We start from the raw sequence: 23,327 nt of genomic DNA, 5'->3' as shown, positions 1-23,327 counted from the left end.
ATTATAATATCGTCGTTGCGCGAGCAAAATCTGCTATGTGTAGAAAACTAAATTTTACAGGGGAGACATAAAACTGTTTTGTTTGAAAATGGTAGGTTGTGTAAGATAGTTGTTTATGGAAGATATATGTAAAATAATCATATGGTTAATGTAAAAACGTATTTTACTAAATCTGAAATAGGCGCTGAGTTATTTTTGTTTTTGTAAAAAAAAAATTACATAGCAGATTTTACTTGGGAGATTTTAGTAAATAGCAGATTTTGCCTAACATGTTCAAATAATTTTTTTTATTATTGATTTAAAAATAAAACAAATGAATATTCACAAAAATTCGATTGCCTGACGAAAGTGATTTTAAATGGCAATCGCGTGAACAGGCTTTCTTCGGTTCAACATTGTTTTGATTACCTCTCTTTCTTTGTTTCGGAGAGAGTATGTCAACATTACTTTGTACGAGAACTCTTTTTGCCTCCCAACTTGTTAAATTTCAAAACATAATATTAATCTCTTTTCTTTCGTCGTCTGTTATTTGGGAACATAAATGAGTTCTTTTCTGTCATGTTTACATCTTGGCAGTACACCTCCCTCCTATCTTTCTACTGCCTGAGCTATCTTTCCTTCTTCATTTTTCTCGAAGCCAATGTATGTTTTTCCCATCAATCGATTCTTTTTAGCTGTCCGTCTCTTATAAGCTGGTGCTTTTTTCCTGGATAACCTAGTAATGGATTCCTCAGTTTGGTCGACCGCAGCTGTTTCCTGGGGTTGGTCGACCGTAAGCGTGTGTTTAGGTTGATTGACAGCAGTCGTGTCCTGCGGCTAATAGACCGCAGTTGTATTCTCAGGCTTGTCGACAGCTGGTGTGTTTGGGAGCTGATTGACCGAAGTTGTTTCCCCCATGTAAGTGGTTATGATGGGCGTCCAATTTGGATCATTATAGTCATATTTTTAATATAAAAGTGCCTAAAATATAGTTACAGCGGAGAATTTAATAAAGTTGAAATCTGTTAAGTGCACGTAGTCGCTCAACTTTTACAAACAGCAATTTCGATTATATGCAATCTTAGCACATAGCAGATTTCACCTCACCTGAACACATAGCAGATTTTAACCAAATGTTTATAACTTGGTTAATTCTATTCATAGCCTATATGTATAGCAGATTACACTAATGCGTTAAAAATTAAATTTTAAGAATTTCTGTGCTCATAACCCAATTTCACCAAAAAATGTACATAGCAGATTTTACCCGCACAACGACGATATGGCTAGAAACCTGGTACCCTGCAGATGCACCTCTACCATATATTGACTCTTCACACAGGGAAATTCGTTAAGGAAAAAAATATATCCTTAAAAAACTCGAAATTGTCAGATTAAGATAAGGTAAGCTAAGTACATGCAAAAGAGTGTATATTTCAAAAACCCGACGATTTGAGCAGGGCGTAAGGAAATGGGCGAGTCCCAAAATTTCACAAGAAAAAACGCGAATATTTCGCGAAATGAATAACAGATCGAAAAACTGGAAAAGTCCACTTATTCAGTATTTTTTAAAAATCTATCGAATGGCATCAAATATGACCCCCCACGGAGGTGGGGTGGAGGGTTACTTTAAGATCGTAAATGGAAGCCGCCATTTTTATTGCACATATGGATTCCTTACGTAAAAATAAGTAACTTTTATTCGAGAAAATTAAATTAAAAATGGAAAGTCCCCACTAAAATGGAAAATTTTACTTTTTTTGGTTTTAGGGCCTACTCTCTACAACCCAATAGGTCCCTATACCGCTCGAGTGACTGCACATTTAACATATTTACTCCTCTACTATAAACTTCATATTCGTATTTGTCGATATCGAGAACATAAAGAGTGATCAAAATTAGTCATTCACCTTAAAGTTGATTTTCGTGGTCGGTATAACCTAATTTTAGGGTTGCTGCCGCTCGTCTATATTATGTTAAAGCTATTTCAGAAAATAATTCATAATAACAAAATTTCCAGAAAGTGTGAAGAATAATTTGGCTTTCAGGAACAAAAAAAATGCATATTTGTGTTTTATAGATTATGAAAAGGCATTTGATAAAATAAAGCACGAAAACCCAACAAAATGCATACAAAAAACCAACCAAATGTTTACCAACAAAAGAACCTCAAGTGGGAAGCACTGAGACTGTAAAAGTCCAAAAAGGAGTTGGAGAAGGTGTTATACTCAATTAAGGCATTATTATTCAACTTCTACTCGGAGGAGACATTTGCACCAGTTTTGAATTAGGTACAAATTCTTCTGAACGTGGTAGTGAGCGAGGATGACAATTAATATGGTCTTAAAATTAATACAAAGAAAACAAAAATAATGGTAGTCACAAAAAAGGATACTCCAAACATAAACATATCAGTAAATACCAAAGTACATAATTGAACCAGTTAAAAAGTTTAAATATCTAAGATACTGAATAAATGCGACCTTAAGCTCAGAACAAGAAGTAAAATGTAAAATAGAACAGGTTAGAAAAGAATTTCTAAAAATGAAACAATTTTTCACGAACCGAGGCCAGGTTTTTCATTTTCACCAAAATGAAGAAGTTTTAAGATATAAAAGGAGTTAGAGAAGGTGTTATAGTCAATTAAGGCATTATTATTCAACTTCTACCCAGAGGAGAAATTTGCACAAGTTCTGAATAAGTTACAAAATCTACTGAACGGGGTAGTGAGCGAGGGTGAAAATATGGTCTTAAAATTAATACAAAGAAAACAAAAATAATGGTAATAACGAAAAAGAATGCTCCAAATATAGTCCTGTCGCCAGGGGGGGTACAACGGCCTCGTTAATTCAGATGGACTTACTCAAGTTTTTTTTATGTATTTTGACCCGTAGAACACGAATTTTTTGGGTAACAGTTGATCCGGATGTCGATAAGATTGTTATAGACCAAGAACTTGAGGAATCAAATAACAGCGATTTTTGGCAAAACAAAACAATATTTTGTATTTTTTGGACAATTTTAAGTAAAAAATATTTCTACAAGTTTTTTCGTAGGATGCACAGTTTTCGAGATAAACACGGTTGAACTTTAAAAAAATCGAAAAATTGCAATTTTTGAACCCGAATAACTTTTGATTAAAAAATAAAATAGCAAGTCTGCTTACCGCATTTGAAAGTTTAAGTCAAATTATATCGGTTTTGATTATTTGCATTGGTAAAAATTTATTTTTTTATTGTTTAACAAAGCTATAAACACGTAGGGTTTCCCGTGCTTTTACATGCGTTTTAACGCATGTAACGTAGAAATAGTCTTGATTGCACTAGTACCTATTCTACCTACTCGTTCGATTTTAAATGAGAAATCATAGAAACATCACTCACGCACTAGTTGTTTGTAGCTTTGTTTAACAATAACACAATAAATTTTTAGCAATGCAAATAATCAAAACCGACATAATTTGACTTGAACTTTCAAAGGCGCTAAGCAGAATTGCTATTTTATTTTTTAATCAAAAGTTATTCGGGTTTAAAAATTGCAGTTTTTCGATTTTTTGAAAGTTCAACCGCGTTTATCTCGAAAACTGTGCATCCTACTAAAAAACTTGTAGAAATATTTTTTGCTTAAAATGACCCAAAAAATACAAAATATTGTTTTGTTTTGCCAAAAATCGCTGTTATTTGATTCCTCAAGTTCTTGGTCTATAACAATCTTATCGACATCCGGATCAACTGTTACCCAAAAAATTCGTGTTCTATGGGTCAAAATACATAAAAAAAACTTGGGTAAGTCCATCTGAATTAACGAGGCCGTTATACCCCCCCTGGCGACAGGACTAATATAAACATATCAGTTACCAAAGTAAATAATTGAACCAGTTAAAAAGTTTAAATATCTAAGATACTGGATAAATTTGACTTTAAGCTCAGAACAAGAAGTAAAACGTAAAATAGAACAGGCTAGAAAAGAATTTCTAAAAATGAAACAATTTTTCACGAACCGAGGCCAGGTTCTTCATTTTCACCGAAATGAAGAAGTTTTAAGACATTAATTGAGATCATGAACTTGTATAATTTATTTACAACGAAAAATATCTTAATCTTGTACCATCTTGCACGTACATAGGATTCAGACACGATAGATATAACTTCCTTTAAAAATAATGGGAGGAAAAATAAAAGGAAAGCGTGATCCTGGCAGACGACAAATGAAATGGCTGCGTAACATCAAGAATTGTATAGGAGTGTACTCCCAAATCTTAAGAAAAGTACAGGATGGAGACGAATTTGCAGAAGCCATCGCCAACCTCCATCATTAAAGACGGCACCTTAAGCAGAACGAAGGTTATTACACCTGTTGTACAGTCGGAAAAATTAATAAACGATCACATCAATCACTTATTTTGTATTTGCTGTCTTTTTCTATAACAAACGTTTGTTATTTGTAGAAAATGACAGCAATACAAAATAAGTGATTGATGTGATCGTTCATGGGTATTCTTTCATTTTTCCGACTGTATATTAATTGGCGCTTTTTGCTTAAAGACAGGCCCTTGACCCGACCTTGATTTTGCAGACAGATATTCGTGTTTTGAGCTAAAATTGTGAGGTACCTTATTTTAATTTAAATAAGATGCTACCTGTGAATATACTAAGCCATATCCTACAAATTTAGCTCACTAAGCTAGCAAGGAAAATCATTATTTAAATGAGAAACTCGAATATAACCCTTACATACCAAATGTTTACAGAAAGATTTCCGGAAAATGTCACTGTTTAGTATTCATACTACAGAAATTTTAAAAAAATAATTTTGATTTATCATTTATTTGAAAGACCTCAGGTAGAACACATGTTGTGTATTTGAGGAGCTTGCAATGCATATAGATACCGTTTTATATAAATAAATTTAAAGGATAATGCAAAGAGAGTTGCAACCGCCTAGAAAATGATTCATATACGGCGAGCTAAGAAATTTATATTCCAAATGAAATTTATTAAAGAAATGGCTGAGTCCAATGAGAAAATTGGAAATATTTCTATAGATGTTGTTCTGAAGCTATTTCCTTGTGGCATTTTTATGATTAATTATTTATATGGGAAATAAGCCACATAACCAAATAAGTTGATTTCATGTAATCGAATGAACTATCTTTCAGTAAAGTCGTCCCAGGAACGCAACTCATAAATATTGGCAATATCATTTTAAAGTCTTCTACTTTAAAATGTATCATATGTATCTGAATTGCCGATATAAATGAGTCAAATTAAATAAATTATTAGAAGAATTTTTTTACTAAGCAACAACATTTTTGTTTCCATTAGTAGTATTTTGTATTTTGACAACGGCACCCGATTTGGGCGTCGAAACGTTAATAAAATTATTTTTTTCATTTTAATTGTGGCTTATTTCCCATATAAATAATTAATCATAAAAATGCCACAAGGAAATAGCTTCAGAACAACATTAAGAAACCGGTATGGGCCTATCGTGTGTCAAAATTTTAGGAAATTAGAAACCTTCTACGAGAAACTGGCACATTCAAAAATTGGTCAAAATTCAATAAAATTTTTAAGAAGATGTAGAAATAACAACATAATACCAAAGGGCTTGAGGTTACGGCCAGCATACTCAAGCAGAAGACTCCAAAATATTCTACATAGAGCCAGTTTGTCGATGATCCGGGAAAGGTTGCAATTTCACAGGTCAAATTTATTTTTTATCGAACAAGACATCGTAAGTATTGAAGATTTGCTTTTCGGAATGATATCAAATTCTGATTTTGATCGAATTATTTTTAGTTTACAAATAATTTATGAAAATTCGTATCAGAAACAAAGAAATATACATTTAAATAAATTTAATAATCTTTTAGAACAAAATAGTCTACATACTTTTGATAACCTAAATAGAAATAATGACATATTAGCGACAGTTGTCAATCTATCAAATAGACATTTAAATGCAACGGAAAATTTGGTATTGTCAAAAGGTTTAAACTATGCTGTTACTCATCCATCTATTCCAAAATTAGACATAATCAGCTCAGTGGAGAAAATATCCCAGTGTCTACCAACTCACGAAAAAGAACAATATAGGGTACTATGTAAACTTGAATTGGAAAAGTCTAATCAAATTGAACAGAACATCAGCAAAGAGGAAATGAAAGCTTTAAAAACTTTAAGAAATGATGACTCCATAACAATTCTACCAGCGGATAAAGGCAATGCAACTGTAATAATGAATAAAATACAATATGAGGACAAAATTACAGATCTAATTACAAATGGACCTTATACCAAATTAACGAAGGATCCAACGAAAACACTGGAAACAATATCTATAGAACTTTATTCAAATTTAAAAATGATCTAACATACTATCAAAGAAAATTAATGACACCTCATTACAGTAAGTCACCACATTTTTATGGAGTGCCGAAAATTCATAAAGCGAACATACCACTTAGACCCATTTGTAGTACCATCAGTTCTCCTTGTAGTGAACTATCCAAATTTTTATTAAACATTATAAAACCATTTGCTAATAATGATGACACATTTATAAAAAATACAAAACATTTTTTAAACAAATTATCAACTATTGAGTTTAATCCAAATAATACTTTAGTAAGTTTTGACATAAACAGTTTATTTACAAATGTGCCATTAGATAAAACTTTAAACATAATCAAAACGAAATTAGAGAATGATGATACATTGACAAATAGGACAAAACTAAATGTATCAGCTATAATGGAGTTATTGACATTATGTACTAATAATACCTATTTTCAACTAAATAATGAATTTTATAAACAAAATTTTGGTCTAGCAATGGGCTCCTCTTTATCTCCATTATTGGCTAATATATTTATGGAGGATTTCGAAACTAATATCATTTCTAAACAAAATTTAAAACCCACTGTATGGTGGAGATATGTAGATGATGTGTTTTCAATATGGCCTCATAGATCAGAATTGTTGGATACATTCCTGAATATTATAAACGATCAAGAAGAGACAATAAAATTTACAATGGAAAAGGAATATAATAACACCCTGCCTTTCCTCGATGTTTTAGTTTCAAAGAAGGATACTGGATATGAGACTCAAGTGTATAGAAAACCAACACATACCAACAGATATCTCAATTACAAATCAAATCACAACATCAGCGTTAAAAAGGGAATCATAAAATCCTTATATGATAGAGCCAAAATTACTTGTTCTAACGAAAATTCATTTTTAGAAGAAAAACAATTCTTAACATCTGTTTTATTAAAAAATGATTATCCTTTATCGTTTATAAATAAGGAATTGTCAAGATTGGATCGAATGGAACAGAACAACATAGAACGGGATCCTACAACATTCACAAGAAATAATACGAGGAAAATATCAATACCATACATAAAAGGACTATCCGAGAAACTTAAAACAATAGGAAATAAATTCAACATTTCAACAACATTCAAAACAAACAACACATTGAGATCTATTCTATCTAAGACTAAACCTAACAATGAACAAGAAAGGACAAAGAATTGTATTTATAAAATACCTTGTGAATGCGAACAGTTTTATATAGGTGAAACATCAAGACCATTAAACGTTAGAATAAGTGAACATCAATCTTATATTAAAAATAGAGAGTTTGATAGATCTCAAATATGTCAACACGCATGGGATAATGAACATAGAGTTCAGTGGAGAGATTCAAGTATAGTCCTGAAAGAAACAGATAGTAAAAAGAGAAAAATCAAAGAAGCGGCTCTAATTATGCTAAACGAAACCAATTGTGTCGCAAATTCCTCGGTGGAATGCAGTAGGATGTGGATACCCATACTGAAAGAGGAAGTCAATAGAAAGAAAATACCACAATTAATAAGTCAATAGTCGAGTTAGTACATATTTTATATTTTAGTATTACTTATATATCCATATATTATTGATATTATTTATAATTTAAACAAAATTATAGCAAAGTCAGAATTTGGTATTAATTTTGAGAGTAATTTAAATGTAAGACCAAATACTTACGATGTCGGGATAGTATCACGAGGTTTTTCCTGGTTTTCCGTCGTGATTTACTATGAGATCTCTAACACTAGAATTTTAATGTCACCGTTGCATGTGGTTGTCTTTTTAAAGACAGATCACATGCTATGATTTATTTTTTTTTGTGACGGATATTCTTGAGTTAGGGTTGATTTCATATAATCGAATGAACTATCTTTCAGTAAAGTCGTCCCAGGAACGCAACTCATAAATATTCGCAATATCATTTTAAAGTCTTCTACTTTAAAATTTATCATATGTATCTGAATTGCCGATATAAATGAGTCAAATTAAATAAATTATTAGAAGAATTTTTTTACTAAGCAACAACATTTTTGTTTCCATTAGTAGTATTTTGTATTTTGACAACGGCACCCGATTTGGGCGTCGAAACGTTAATAAAATTATTTTTTTCATTTTAATTGTGGCTTATTTCCCATATAAATAATTAATCATTTTTATAGATTTTATGCAGAAACCTCAACTGGCACAAATTTCGGTGCCAGAAGTTTTCTATCGACGCTAGATAACCGTGAACGTTTCTTGCATTTACAACAATAAAACAGGAAAAGCAACGTTTTTCCTGTATTATGAGGGTAACAATAAGAAGTGGCCGAATGAAGTTTGCTCCTTTCTCATGAAGTTTATAGAAAACATGCCGTTGGTGAAGTATCTTCATGATTTGTCTTAGGGTAAGAACAGAACAAGTGGGTCGAGGTGGAGGTGTAGGTCGCGATGGTTGCTACTACTTAAGTAGCGGTCGATGGCGACAGCACATAGCAAGAAGGTCACCTGTGCTGTCAGTCGAGCTAGAAACACTATCAAGTGAAGTAGTTTAATGAAATTTGAATGACAAAAAAACTGTATTGTTAATTTAATTACTTTAGAAATTCAAAAATAAACTGAATACAAAAAAGGGACTATATAAAAAGAAAGAACCCAGATAGCGCAGGTAATGACAACTTGGCTTCGAACGGACCAATCACAGGGAAGCATCCTTGTAGGCCGCGCAGTAGACATCAATGTAAAACAAACTCATTTTATTTTTAAAAGCATCGATGTAAACCTCCTGGATGGCATCGCGCTAAACCTCCACCGCGACTTACCTGCTCTGTTCTCTTCCATTCACTACAATTTGTTTGTTTTACATGGATATCGACATCGACCTCGACCTCCACCTTCACCGCGACCCACTTTTTCTGTTCTTACCCTAGGTTGTTAAGCGCAAAATAAAAACCACACTGTTTTAAGTTTGTTTTCCGAGTTTTAGCTCGAAGAATTTAAGACCATTGACCATTATTTTCTTATTAGGGATCATTCCTTCCTACCCTGTGATAGAGATTTTGCGGTGATTAAAAGAAAAATTAGAAAAGTGAACTATATATACACCGCGGAAGAATATTAACAGGTCATAAAAACGTCATGTAAAAATAACCGCTTAAATGAGGTGTTGGTCTAGGATGAAGACATAAGTGATTACAAAAGTTGGTGACCAGAGTTCTAAAAAACCATCCTATCCGAGGAATCCACTGGCAAAAATATTCCAAAGAATTAGAAGGTTCAACTAAAAATAAGCCATTCATGCATTTTTACCACTCCTACGAGAATTCAAACTTGGTTGTAGCATACCCTTTTATTAGCAAATTTGACAATCACACCTGCAGGCTTAACAATAATAAAATCACTAATATTTCCCAAAACATTGGTAATATTAGTGCATAATTGGAAAAATTCCGATTCATTATAAGAATATTGTTGACCTATAATAAGAATATTGTTGTTACAAAACTAAAAAGGTATCATATACTGGATGTAGAAAATATCCAGTATTTTCACAATGAATTGTTTACGATCAATAATATGCGCAAGAAGGTGAATGATCACAATTTTCATTTTTTTTTATTGTAATAATATTTTTTGTACTTTTTAATAAAAATTACATAATCATGTGTGTTTTTTTAATTTTAATTTATTATAAAATTTAGTTTCAAGTGACGCTGACAATTTATTTGACAAAGTCAACCAAGTTTGAGCTTATTAGAACTTATCCTCAAATATTTTTTCAAAAAATTATACAGAGAAAAAGGCAAAAATAGTGTATAAATTCAATTAGATCATTGTTTTACTATATAAAAAATCTTCGTTTTTTCCTCACACAGTGTTTTCTAGTTTTCCGAAATTTTAGTTTTGTGATTTATGGTGTTACTTAAATAATCGACGCGATTCAATACAAAGGCTATAGCGGGATAATATGGTCAAAAATGCCCCCGCACCGATCAGCCCCGCTACTTGTGTTTTCGATAAAGGATATAAAATTATGCCTACATGCAAATTTTTAGCTTCCCAGAGGTCCTAAAACGTCTTAAATGAAGAAAAGAAGAATTTTTAGGTTTTATTTTTCTGTGAGCGCAATTTTACTTTAAAAAATCTGAAAAAATTCAAGAGGTTGTATCTTTTGAATACAAAACAACCTAATTTCTTTCAGATTTTTGTAATAAAAAATGAGCCCAGGAAAATTTTTTGAAATTTTAAAAAAAAATTTATTTTATGATAATATGATTTGGCCAACTTTTAAATAGCATTTTTTTGTGTACTTTTTGCCGTTATTTTAAATGGCGGAGGCAGAATTTTTAATATATGAGCGGAAAGAACGAAAAAATTAAAAAAAAACCGTTTTTGGCTGTCTCGAGATGCATCTCGGGACAGCCAATTTTAGGATTTAGGATCCTGACTACAACAATTGAAAAAAAAACTAAAAATGTGAATTTTTTCATAAAAACTGGTATGTGGGGTTATAATAATTTTTGGAACAACTTTTCCAAATAACTTTTATCGATTTAACGCGAATCAAATCGAATCGTATATCGAAAATTCACCCTGTTTGTGGATTCGCAGTAGGCCGCGTTTAAAATTTAAAATTCAGTTGACTATTTTAAAAATTGTGAACCATCAACCTGTACGACTGCGTAAAATTTCAAATCTGTATATATTTTGATAGCCGAAACATAGGGGTGTCTTCATCTTAAATGCGACACACTGTATCTTATCAATTCGATAATTTATTGCAACTAATATAGTTGTATTTTTTAGATTCAAAATATACAATGAAAATACTGACTAATTCACTAATTTAATCATAAAAGGTTCAAATTGATTGCATTGAAATATTGAACCAATTAATGCGTATTAATATAATATTATTATAATTATTATAATAAAAGAGTGAGTTTTATGTATAAAAACCCTTAAGTATCTCGGAAATGACTTGCACGTTTTTCATAGGTTTTGGTGGGTAGGGGTTTTCTAATGCAGCCGATATTACAGTGATAATTATTACATTGTTGTCAGATTTTCCGTTTTTCTGGAAATCTAATGAACTTTCTTATTTCAAAAGAACACCCTGTATATTTTTTGCTTTTCGATGGCCTTACGATATACTGACTGTGTAGGACGCTTCACCTGTGGTAAAAGGACCTGGTGAATATCTCCTGTCCTTCACACAAGAGGGGAACCAGCTTCTATAGTGGTTGATATAATTAGACTCTGATATTCTTTGTCGAGTCGAAGCAAGGTGTAAATCGGTGTTGAAATGATTAAAATACGTGTGAGATAATTAGTTTATTTAACACAAACACTAATATTTACAAGTATCGTACAAAATAATTATTATTGTTTTTACTACAACAAAAAAACATACATAAATTTGCTATGTGCAATTGACAGTAAAGTGAACCGCGATTTAAGAGTGAAACATGTGATTAGTAACAAGTGAGAGAAGATTCGCGTGAAAAACCGTGTAATGCGATAGGAAAATACGAGACGTGAATACTTTCAGAGTTGAGCGAGAGACGCGACCGATTAGCTCGGTAGTTGACGAATAAGTGCTTGAGAGACGAGAGACTAAAAACGACTTAGGCATAAGGATTCCTTTTTCCTTTGGGTCCCCAAAAAGAAGTGGAACTCATTCATCAATGTCCTATGCGTGTCTAATTTACGTTCAGAAATAAACAGAAGATTTAATTTAGTCCAGTAACGACAAAGGCCTTTATTGGTTTAAGGATACATAAATCCGACAGCAAGACAGCTTCACACATTGTCAAGTTGAAAGAATTGTTCTTAATTTCGATCCAAACCCTGGGAACCGGATATATCTTAACCTCGAATGTTTTCGTAGTGCACGGGTCCTTGTATCGCCGACTGAAATGGGAGGCCACGGGATAAGCAAATGTTTTCTCGGAATTGGTTAATTTTGGAAGCTACAAAGGGCAGATGTGTTCGTTTGAAATTATCAATGATTCGACGAATTTTATTAAGATTCTTATATAAGTAGAAATGATAATTAGCTTTATGTTAGAAAATCTAACATAAATTGCCCCCCGCGCCAGAGGAGGAAAAATAAATGTTAAGAGCAAGATAGAGAAAGAGAGAGCGATGGAGAGAGATAGCGATTGGGAGAGAGAGATCGAAAGAGAGAGAGAGAGCGAGAGAGCGAGAGAGGGAGAGAGAGAGTGCGGTTTTTAGTAAATTTGCTTGAGAGAAGAAGAGATTATGGGAAACTTTATCTTCAGTTGTGAGTTATTTAAAAATTATATTTACAAATAAATTGCGAAAAATCAAGAGATAATTCTTTACAATAATAAACAAAACTTGTTTTTTTTTCATTTTTCTTAGTGTATATACTATTTTGTACAAAAGGGTTTTGACCTAAATTTACAAATCAGTTGTCGCGGGTAACTGTAAATGTGTCATAAATTATAGGCGTTTTGCCCTGAGTGAACTGTTGTGGTGTTTTTATTTTTCAAATTTATTGTCAACAAGTGAAAGTGCGGGTGACTTGGGTACTTGAGTAGATAGAGGCATTGTCTAGTTATACAATGCTAGCGGTAATATTTTGAGGGTAAGGTCGGTTATTGAACTGTGTTTCGTAAAAAGGGAAGAAATATTTTCATTTTTGTTAATGCCTTTTAAAATGAGATTTTAGACGTTTTCTTGGGATAGGAAATGATTCGTCAATATTCAAATTCTCGGATGGTGTTTTATGGGTTAAATTGATTTTGTCAAAATACACATTTGTAGAGTGAGAAAATAAAGAAATGTTTTGTTGTTTAGAATGGGCTGCGTTTGGAATATTACCGGCGATTACCCATCCAAATATTGTATTGAAGAGTGTGGGTAGATTTTTTCCTAATTTTACGATACCCGGTAAGAGGATTTCGTAGTAAGCATCTGCTCCTATCAGAATTTCAATATTTGATTCCATATAAAAATATTTATCAGCCAGGCTGAGATCTTTTGGAATTTTAAGAAAATCAGGGTTGATATCTAATTGCGGTAGCTGGCAAGAAATCTTTGGAATTATTGCACAGTTTAAATTGACATTACGTTCGAAACCAGGTGTGTAAAGCATGATTTTTGCCATTGATTTCGAAGTGAGAGAACTTTGGGCAATGCCACAAACTTTTAGTTCATTGCCAGAAATTTCGGGATTCATTTTATTAGCGAGATTTTCCGTTATAAAAGAATTTTGACTACCAGAGTCAAGGATTGCCTTAGCAAATATGGCATTTCCAGATTTGTCAATTAAAATTACTTGAGCGGTGGGTAAAAGAGTCGAAGAGTGTGTAAAAGGTTTATTTGTAACGGTTAGAGCTACGTTAGGGTTACATTCATCTTCTTGAGAGTCATTAAAATAAGATGGCTGAGCAATATTTGCGTGGAGTGAGTTAGTGGAATTTATGGCATTTGTGGTGCGGGGTGAGAGACTGCGAGCATCAGCAACTTGTGCTTGCGAATTTGCATCATTATTAAAACGAGAAGCATTACAACGTGTATTTCTGTTACTATTCTGTTGAGCGGTTTCTGCATAGGGTGTAAATCTAGCAGAATTTACATGTGTGCTTGCATTGCGATTATCTTCGTGGTGAGAAGCGTGAGAAGAACGAGTACGTTTAATGTTTTCTGCATACGAGTTTTGGTGCAGAAGGGTGTGATGGTTTTTAGAACAAATAAAACAACCGCGAGAAGTACACTGAGCATGAGTGTGTTTTGTACCAAGACAATTAGAGCACATGTCTCGCGATTTTAAAAAATTATATTTTTCTGAGTGAGAGAGGGCAGCGAATTGCCTACAGGAATATATTTTGTGCGCTGAATTATTACAGTAATTGCATTTGATATGATTACTAGAGGAGAGAGGTGGAGATGTATTTGAGAGAAGAGAAGTGGAGTTAGATTTAGCGTGTGATTTGTCCCTTTTTGATTCTGGGATATTTGTGAGGTCTGCGAGAATGTTGCAGCGTTCATTGAGGATCTCAAAAAGTTCGACAATTGTGGGAGTGTAATTTCTATCTCTTCTTTCCCCATAATATCGTTTGGTGGCAAAATCGAGCTTTCTTGTTATTAAATTAATTAAGAGATAATCCCACGATTCGACGGGAGCTTGTAGAGCCTTTAAGGAGTCAATATTTCTTTTTAAATCGTTTGTAAAATCACTTAGTGACCGATAGTTGCTCCTTGTGAGTGTAGGGAAATCTATGATAAGATTGATGTGAGAATTGATAATAGCAAGACTGTTGTCGTACTTCTTTTCGAGTATGTCAATAGCGAGATCAAAGTTTTCGTTAGTTACGTCAAGCGAATCAATTAAATTTAAGGGTTCTCCGCGGAGGGAAGATTTCAAATAAATTAGCTTTTGAGCTTTGGTGAGTGTGTGATTATCCTTTATAATTGAGGAAAACAATTGGTAAAATGAGACCCATTTACTGGGCTCGCCATGATATATAGGAACAGAAACAGGTGGTAAGCGTACGTTGGAGTTAGCATGATTACCGTGTTGATACTGAGAAGGTACCGAAGAAGAAGAATTAACTTTCGAAAATTGCGCCAATTTACCGTCAATTCGAGACATAGCAGAGAAGTATTTATTTTCAACTTCTTCTCTATTTTCTGTGTGCAAATCAGCATTTTTGTGAGTGTCTATCTTATTACAAATATCATTATAATTATTAAATGCATTAATTAAGTGAATTCTTCTATGACTTAGTTCAAATGTTTCAGTTTGACTATCGAGAAAATTGCTTATCCAATTCAAATTTCGTTCAAGTGATGATTTGCATGTACCAATCTCCCTCTTCAGTGCGTCCATAATTAAAATATACCAAAATTTAAAAAAATTAAAATATTGATTGTCCAGTGACAATCTGTAAATATTGTGATTTTAACGGTATTACACAAAGAGAGATCGTGGTTGAAAATAGAGTGAGCAAAGTGAGTATGTAGTGTAAAAAGAAATAAAAATTATGCAAAATATTTAAAAAAGAGATGAGCAGATATATATAAAAAATAAAGAGTAAACAAATAAATTGTCCTTTAAAGCACATGCGTACACAAACTTATTGAGTGAAAGATAATATGTGGAGTAATATTTAAGGAAATAAAATAAAAGTTCATAAAGTTTTTTATTATTGCGATGTTACCTTAGTATGCGTCAAGAAAGCGTTGTTCTTGAAGAATGGGACGGTGTCAGCGTGGCGGCGGGCAGCGGGAGCAGCCCCAGGTCGAGGTGGAGGCGATCAGCGGGACAGCAACGGTCCAAGTTGGAGGCGGTCAGCGGGACAGCAAACGGTCCAAGGTGGAGGCGGTCAGCGGGACAGCGACGGTCCAAGTTGGATGGCAATCAGCGTGAGAGCAATGGTGCAAGGTGGGGTCGATCAGCGGAACAGCAACGGTCCAAGGTGGAGGCGGTCAGCGGGACAGCAACGGTCCAAGGTAGAGGCGATCAGCGGGACAGCAACGGTCCAAGGTGGAGGCAGTCAACAGGACAGCGACGGTCCAAGGTGGAGGCGATCAGCGGGACAGCAACGGTCCAAAGGTGGAGGCGGCCAGCCGGACAGCAACGGTCCAAGGTGGAGGCGATCAGCGGGACAGCAACGGTCCAAGGTGGAGGCGGTCAGCGGGACAGCGACGGTCCAAGGTGGAGGCGATCAGCGGGACAGCAACGGTCCAAGGTGGAAACGGTCAGCGGGACAGCAATGGTCCAAGGTGGAGTCGATCAGCGGGACAGCAACGGTCCAAGGTAGAGGCGGTCAGCGGGACAGCAACGGTCCAAGGTGGAGGCGATCAGCGGGACAGCAACGGTCCAAGGTGGAGACGGTCAGCGGGACAGCAATGGTCCAAGGTGGAGTCGATCAGCGGGACAGCAACGGTCCAAGGTGGAGACGGTCAGCGGGACAGCAACGGTCCAAGGTGGAGTCGATCCGCGGGACAGCAACGGTCCAAGGTGGAGACGGTCAGCGGGACAGCAATGGTCCAAAGTGGTGGCGATCAGCGGGACAACAACGGTCCAAGGTGGAGTCGATCAGCGGGACAGCAACGGTCCAAGGTAGAGGCGGTCAGCGGGACAGCAACGGTCCAAGTAGAGGTAATAGGATCACCGGAACAGCCGATAACGATTCGATTCAATTTCAACACCGCGAGCCTTGCTTCTGGGTATGCAGACGATTCTTTGAATCGTCCCACCAGGGGTACCAAATTATGTGTAGGACGCTTCACCTGTGGTAAAAGGACCTGGTGAATATCTCCTGTCCTTCACACAAGAGGGGAACCAGCTTCTATAGTGGTTGATATAATTAGACTCTGATATTCTTTGTCGAGTCGAAGCAAGGTGTAAATCGGTGTTGAAATGATTAAAATACGTGTGAGATAATTAGTTTATTTAACACAAACACTAATATTTACAAGTATCGTACAAAATAATTATTATTGTTTTTACTACAACAAAAAAACATACATAAATTTGCTATGTGCAATTGACAGTAAAGTGAACCGCGATTTAAGAGTGAAACATGTGATTAGTAACAAGTGAGAGAAGATTCGCGTGAAAAACCGTGTAATGCGATAGGAAAATACGAGACGTGAATACTTTCAGAGTTGAGCGAGAGACGCGACCGATTAGCTCGGTAGTTGACGAATAAGTGCTTGAGAGACGAGAGACTAAAAACGACTTAGGCATAAGGATTCCTTTTTCCTTTGGGTCCCCAAAAAGAAGTGGAACTCATTCATCAATGTCCTATGCGTGTCTAATTTACGTTCAGAAATAAACAGAAGATTTAATTTAGTCCAGTAACGACAAAGGCCTTTATTGGTTTAAGGATACATAAATCCGACAGCAAGACAGCTTCACACATTGTCAAGTTGAAAGAATTGTTCTTAATTTCGATCCAAACCCTGGGAACCGGATATATCTTAACCTCGAATGTTTTCGTAGTGCACGGGTCCTTGTATCGCCGACTGAAATGGGAGGCCACGGGATAAGCAAATGTTTTCTCGGAATTGGTTAATTTTGGAAGCTACAAAGGGCAGATGTGTTCGTTTGAAATTATCAATGATTCGACGAATTTTATTAAGATTCTTATATAAGTAGAAATGATAATTAGCTTTATGTTAGAAAATCTAACACTGACTATTTTTGAAGTTATACTTCTTTACGCGCGTTGAGGGTGAATTTTTAATGTTAAAACCAGGCTCATACGCATCGGCCAGGCGCATACGCGCATTATAACTTTGTTCTGATTGGATGTTCAAATGACATGTCAAAAATTATCCAATATGGCAGCTGTAGCGCAGCTGTGGGCTGTGGTTTGGGGACGGTTTGGTTATGTCGTTGATTGATAAATATAGAGTGATTGTTATACTGCCTTTTTAAATAGTTTTCATATTATATTTTTGGACTTATTAACATGCTTGTTGCATGTCATTGTGGAAGCCCAAACTGTGTGAGTGCGATTTTCAATCGCAAAATTACTGATAAAAACCTATTGGCTCGTAGAGGTAGTGTAGAGATTCTCTTCACTAGAGAACTGTGGATAAACATCAATCAACCGGGACGATTTTACGATCTCACTTATTCAAAACTAAAGACTCGGAGGATCCAGTACTTGGAGTCTTTTATTACTGTCAATGATTACAGGTAAGTGTTTTGAAAATAAGTTAAAACAAATTTTGTTCCTACATTTGAGCCACTTTACACATTGCAAGTAATTGCGAACTTTAAAGCACAAGTTCTTGCAGCAAAAACTTCTGCAATCAGTTGCAACTTGCAACTAGATTTCTGCAATAAAATGATTACAGGGTACAAGTAATTACAGAAGCTGATATGAAATAGACAGAAACTTTGACCTAACCATAAATTTTAGGTGATGTTGTTTTTATAAATTAAATGTGATTTTTTGAGTAGAGTTATCAGATATTAGATTAAAAATATTAGATTATTGAGAAAATTATAATATGTGTTATATATAACAATTGCAGAAAGAATTGCATGAACATGTTCTATTTAGCTGCAACTTCTTGCAGCAAGAAGTTGCTGCAAGTAATTGCACCTTTTCTGTGCAATTCTCGTGTGACACGATGCAATTTCAATTGCTGCAAGAAATTGCGCAATTACTTGCATCGTGTAAAGTGGCTATCTCATACATTCACATAACAATATTTTACATAAATCTATTAATTTTAGACGAACCAGCTTATTTAGAGGACGAAAATCATCCTGATCAAGTTCCATCACAGGAAATGGTACGCAAGCCTCAAAAAAGTGCATAGGTAACATGATGTTGAAAGAACGAGGAGATTGGAAAAGAAAGAAGTAAATTGAGAGTGAGTAAAACCAATAAACATATTTATCTTATGCTTTTTCAAGTGGATATATCAACTAAAAAATAAATAATGAAGAATAATTTAATATTTTGATTTTTTGTTAAAAAATATTCTCAGCTAAGTACAGTGCGTTGGTAACAGACTGTCTCCTTATATGCAATAAACCATTAGCTCATGTGATGCTCCAGCTACAATTTGCTTAATCCATATTTTATAACTTTTCCTCAGCTTTTCGCTTTCATGTATCACATTGTTGTTAGCATTAATGGTTCTGATTTAAGTCGAGCTGCAATGCCACTTTTTTTGAATAGCGTAGTTAACCATATATTATCTGGTAAAGTATCAAAAATGTTTCTTACAAACTTGGTGTCAGTGTTCTGCTAACTGCAAATTATATTCATATTTACCAGTTTTACTTGGACTCATTTAACTTTTCACTATTGGTTGAGAATAGTCCGTCCGCTATAACTTTTCCCATGCGGTGCGATTCATTTTCAATCAAATTAAGTCAAAACAGAAAGTGAAACGTATGCCGATGTGTGTAGTATATAGTATACAGTATACAAAATGTATATACACATTGACGTTCGTTTCAATTTATGTTTTGATTTAGTTTGATTGAAAATGATTCGTACCGTATGGGAAAAGTTATAGCGGACGGACTATATCTGCATAAGTATGCTCTACAAACTCTACATAAATCACTCTGTTTATAATGATCAGCTATTGCCCAAAAATTATTAAATGAATTGAGTCATTCTTTTTTTATATAATTTCGATTTACATTTAATGTTACATTTATCGTTACATCGAGGTCCCGATTCTCTCATTTACGTTAATTTTACAGTTTTTCTAGTGTATTCTTGGTCAGAGTTCCTCAGTTTCTTCAAAATATTAATTTTGAAAACACTTGGATCTCTTTGTCTCTCCTTTCCAAGAGTTTTCTTCTTTGGGAATTTTTACTTAGCAGACGTATCTAATAATAAACTAATGCCTTTGATGCAGGAAGGGGTTTTCGCTGTTGATGCTTCAACATGTAATCCACTGTGAACATCAGATATAACAGTGGAAGTTAGTTCACTCGTAAATTATATAGATGTTACAATGTGTTTATAAAAATATTCATCAATAATAGAAATTTATAGTATTGTAACATTGGTTACAAAGTTTTTCCACTGAGTGATTCAAAATTTGCACTTACAATGAGGTTATTTTATTAAAAAACTTTATATTAAGGTACATAAGATAGGATAAAAGTTTTTAGATCAAAATGAAAGTTGTCCTTTGTAGATATCATTTAAGCAATAGTTGAAAAACATTATAAGTGGAGTTACAATGTTATTCATATCAGTTGTAGTTGTGATCTAAAATTTAAATTGGATTAATTTTTTTTGTAGGCTATACAGAAAAATCTAAAAGTAAACATAGAGGACAATGATGCATTAGAGACTGGCATATCATCTCATACGGACAACACCGCAGGAGAGTTTTTTTATATTTGAACAATTCAGCTTCGCTTCAAAGAAAGTTGGATGCATTGGAAAAAAAATTTAAGCTCACCGTTTGGACTTACGGAAGATATTGAAAATGCTATAAATTAGGGATATTATACCGGATTTGTATATACTTTTGTAAATAATACAGGCTGTAACAAAAATACAAAAAAACAATAAATTAAACCACATATTCTGGGACCAAAAATAGTTCGATTGAACCTAACTTACCTTAGTACAAATAGGCACACAAAAAAAGTTACAGCCCTTTGAAGTTACAAAATGAAAATCGATTTTTTCCGATATATCGAAAACTATTAGAGATTTTTTAATGAAAAGTGACATGTGGCATTGTTATGGTAGGTACATCTTTAAAAGAAATTATAGTGAAATTTGTGCACCCCATAAAAATATTATGGGGGTTTTGTTCCCTTACACCCCCCAAACTTTTATGTACGTTCCAATTAAATTCTTATTGTGGTACCATTAGTTAAACACAATGTTTTTAAAAGTTTTTTGCCTCTTAGTAATTTTTAGATAAATCATTTTCAATCGAGATGCGGCTTCTTTTTTAATATGTTTACGTAAAAATTTTATGGGGGTTTTGTGTCTTTAAACCTCCCAAATGTTTGTGTACGTTACAACTAAACTATTATTGCGGTTACATTAGTTAAACAGAGTGTTTTTGAAACTTTTTGCCTCTTAGTATTTTTCCGATAAGGCATCTTTTATCGAGATGTGGCTTCTTTTCTAATACGGTTCAAAATATACCTCAAACTGTAATTATTTATAAATAATTTTTCGTATTATTACCAGTACGTAACAGTATACAAATATATGGTGGATTTGACAAATATTCAAAATATCTCGACAAAAACTAGCTTTTCGAAAAAGTACTAAGAGGCAAAAAAGTTTTAGAAATATTGTTATTAACTAATGGTGCCACAATGATAATTTAATTGGAACGTACACAAAAGTTTGGGGGGGTTTAAGGGAACAAAACCCCCATAAAATTTTTATGGTGTGCACAAATTTCACTATAATTTTATTTTAAGATATTCCTGTCATAAGGATGCCACATATCCGTTTTCAATAAGAAACCACAAACAGTTTTCGATATATTGGAAAAAATCCATTTTTATTTTGTAACTTCAAAGGGCTGTAACTATTTTTATGTGAACATTTGTACTAAGGTAAGTTAGGTTCAGTCGGACTATTTTTGGTCGCAGAATATGTGATTTAATTTATGACCTGTATTTTTGTTACACCCTGTATATTGTATGATATTTTAAAAGAAAATAATGAGTACCACCAGTGTTACTACAAATGTCTAGTGAATTTAGTAAGTAATTTTGCCAATTTTGTAAAATTGACAAGAAAATAATTACCAAATAGTTAGTAATTTTGCCAATTTTCACAAAATTGGCCAAAAACAAAAAAAATATCTACTAAAAACACTAGCCAGTTGTGTCGTGAGTTTAGCGAACCGACTATAACTCTTGTTAAATTAAGGTTGAGTTTACACTTTTGACTTGCCTACAGATTTAAAAATATTTTTGTCATAATATACAGTATGTCCCTGTAAGTTGGAACAATAATATGGAAAACTTTTTTATTATTCATTTTACGAAAAATAGTTGTTCTACATAAAAGGTTCTGCAATATCTAGAATCTCTGATTCAACCATCAGATAGTAAATTTTTATGGGTATTACACAGGGTATGTCAAAAAAATATGAATGTCACTCAAGAGAAAAGTAGCTTTATTTTTACAATATTGAACATTGTTATTATGAACAGTTAATTGGAAATAGAACTATATTCTAATATGGAATTACATCCTTCTAATTGAAAAAGAAATTAAAAATTTTTCTCAACATATATAATCAACATTATTTTCTGTTATTTCAATTATGATAACTTTTGTTATTAATTTTACGAAAGAAAAGTCATAGAAAGTTCTGAATGATCTAAACCCTAAAATATAACCATCTTATAGCAAATATTACCGATTTTGTATGAGGTATATAAAAAAACTGTTTTTTATGACGACAAAGAAGTATAACTTCTTACGTGCGTACACAAGTACACACACTCTTTTTTTTATGATATATACTCTATACCTAAATGCCATAGGTTCGGAGTTATTGCTACATTTATTAAAAAAAAAATTTAAGAAATTATAAAAATCAATTTTTTCGGCCCGTGTAGACATTATTTTACGTTCTTTGGATCATTGGGAACAAGAAAAGGTCTTTTGTAATTTTTCTCTAAAGTTAATCGCTTTCGAGTTATAAACAATTTAAAACTGAAAAAAATCGAATAATGACGATTTTCAAGGTTCAAAAACAAAAAACAAAAACAATATTTTTGAAACTGCGTATGTTAATAAAGCGCATATGAGACGACGGGCGATCGGGCTCTGCATTAACAACTAAAAAACAATATTTTAGAATGAAACAAGCTCAAATTACTTAAAGGTAACTGATAAAATAAGGCTTAAGCTTGAATTTCTATAGGTACTTGGCAGTTTCGAAAATAATATTTTTGATTTGTGTTTTTTAACCTTGAAAATCGTAATTATTCGATTTCTTTTCAGTTTTAAATTATTTATAACTCGAAAACGATTAACTTTAGAGAAAAATTACAAGAAAACTTTTTTGTTCCCAATGGTCCAAAGAACGTAAAATAATGTCTACGCAGGCTGAAAAAATTGATTTTTATAATTTATTGTTTAAAAAGTTTTTTAAATAAATGTAGCAATAACTCCGAAATTATGGCCTTTAGGTATAGGGAATATAACATGGAAAATAATCAGTATTTCTTAAGGACTTCAAAATGCAAAACTATACAGGGTGTTCCATTTGAAATAAGAAAGTTAATTAGATTTTCAGAAAAACGGAAGATCTGACAACAATGTAAGTATTATAATATGGGCCACATTAGAAAACTCCAACCCACCACAATCCATAAAAATCTTGCAAGCCATTTCCGAGATAATTGAGGGTTTCCATACATAAAACTCACGCTGTATATTATATTATATTATATTATATTATATTATATTATATTATATTATATTATATTATATTATATTATATTATATTATATTATATTATATTATATTATATTATATTATATTA

General features: G+C 33.3%; 2 protein-coding genes across 11 annotated transcripts in view; one reads left to right on the top strand and one right to left on the bottom strand.

Moving 5' to 3' along the window:
• LOC114345343 (uncharacterized) overlaps positions 1–23,327 on the bottom strand; it is a 1,044,574-nt gene that overhangs the window by 146,078 nt on the left and 875,169 nt on the right. The window lies entirely within an intron of this gene.
• On the top strand, positions 15,328–17,006 carry LOC126888019 (protein SCAF11-like). 7 transcript variants are annotated; one of them, XM_050656026.1, is made up of 4 exons: positions 15,328–15,806; positions 15,875–16,147; positions 16,182–16,249; positions 16,420–17,006. In XM_050656026.1, the coding sequence occupies exons 1-4, from the start codon at positions 15,521–15,523 to the stop codon at positions 16,609–16,611; spliced, it is 819 nt and encodes a 272-aa protein (XP_050511983.1). In that variant the 5' UTR covers positions 15,328–15,520; the 3' UTR covers positions 16,612–17,006. The 7 variants fall into 7 exon arrangements, with proteins under 7 accessions (XP_050511983.1, XP_050511982.1, XP_050511981.1 ...); XM_050656025.1 differs by lacking the exon at positions 16,182–16,249 and having other exon boundaries at positions 15,328–15,772; positions 15,807–16,181; XM_050656024.1 differs by having other exon boundaries at positions 15,329–15,806; positions 15,875–16,249.

The sequence above is a fragment of the Diabrotica virgifera genome, chromosome 7, assembly GCF_917563875.1.
Source record: "Diabrotica virgifera virgifera chromosome 7, PGI_DIABVI_V3a".
Lineage (NCBI taxonomy): Eukaryota > Metazoa > Arthropoda > Insecta > Coleoptera > Chrysomelidae > Diabrotica > Diabrotica virgifera.
The sequence above is the reverse complement of the archived record's forward strand: the minus strand, read 5'-3'. Positions and strand labels throughout refer to the sequence as shown.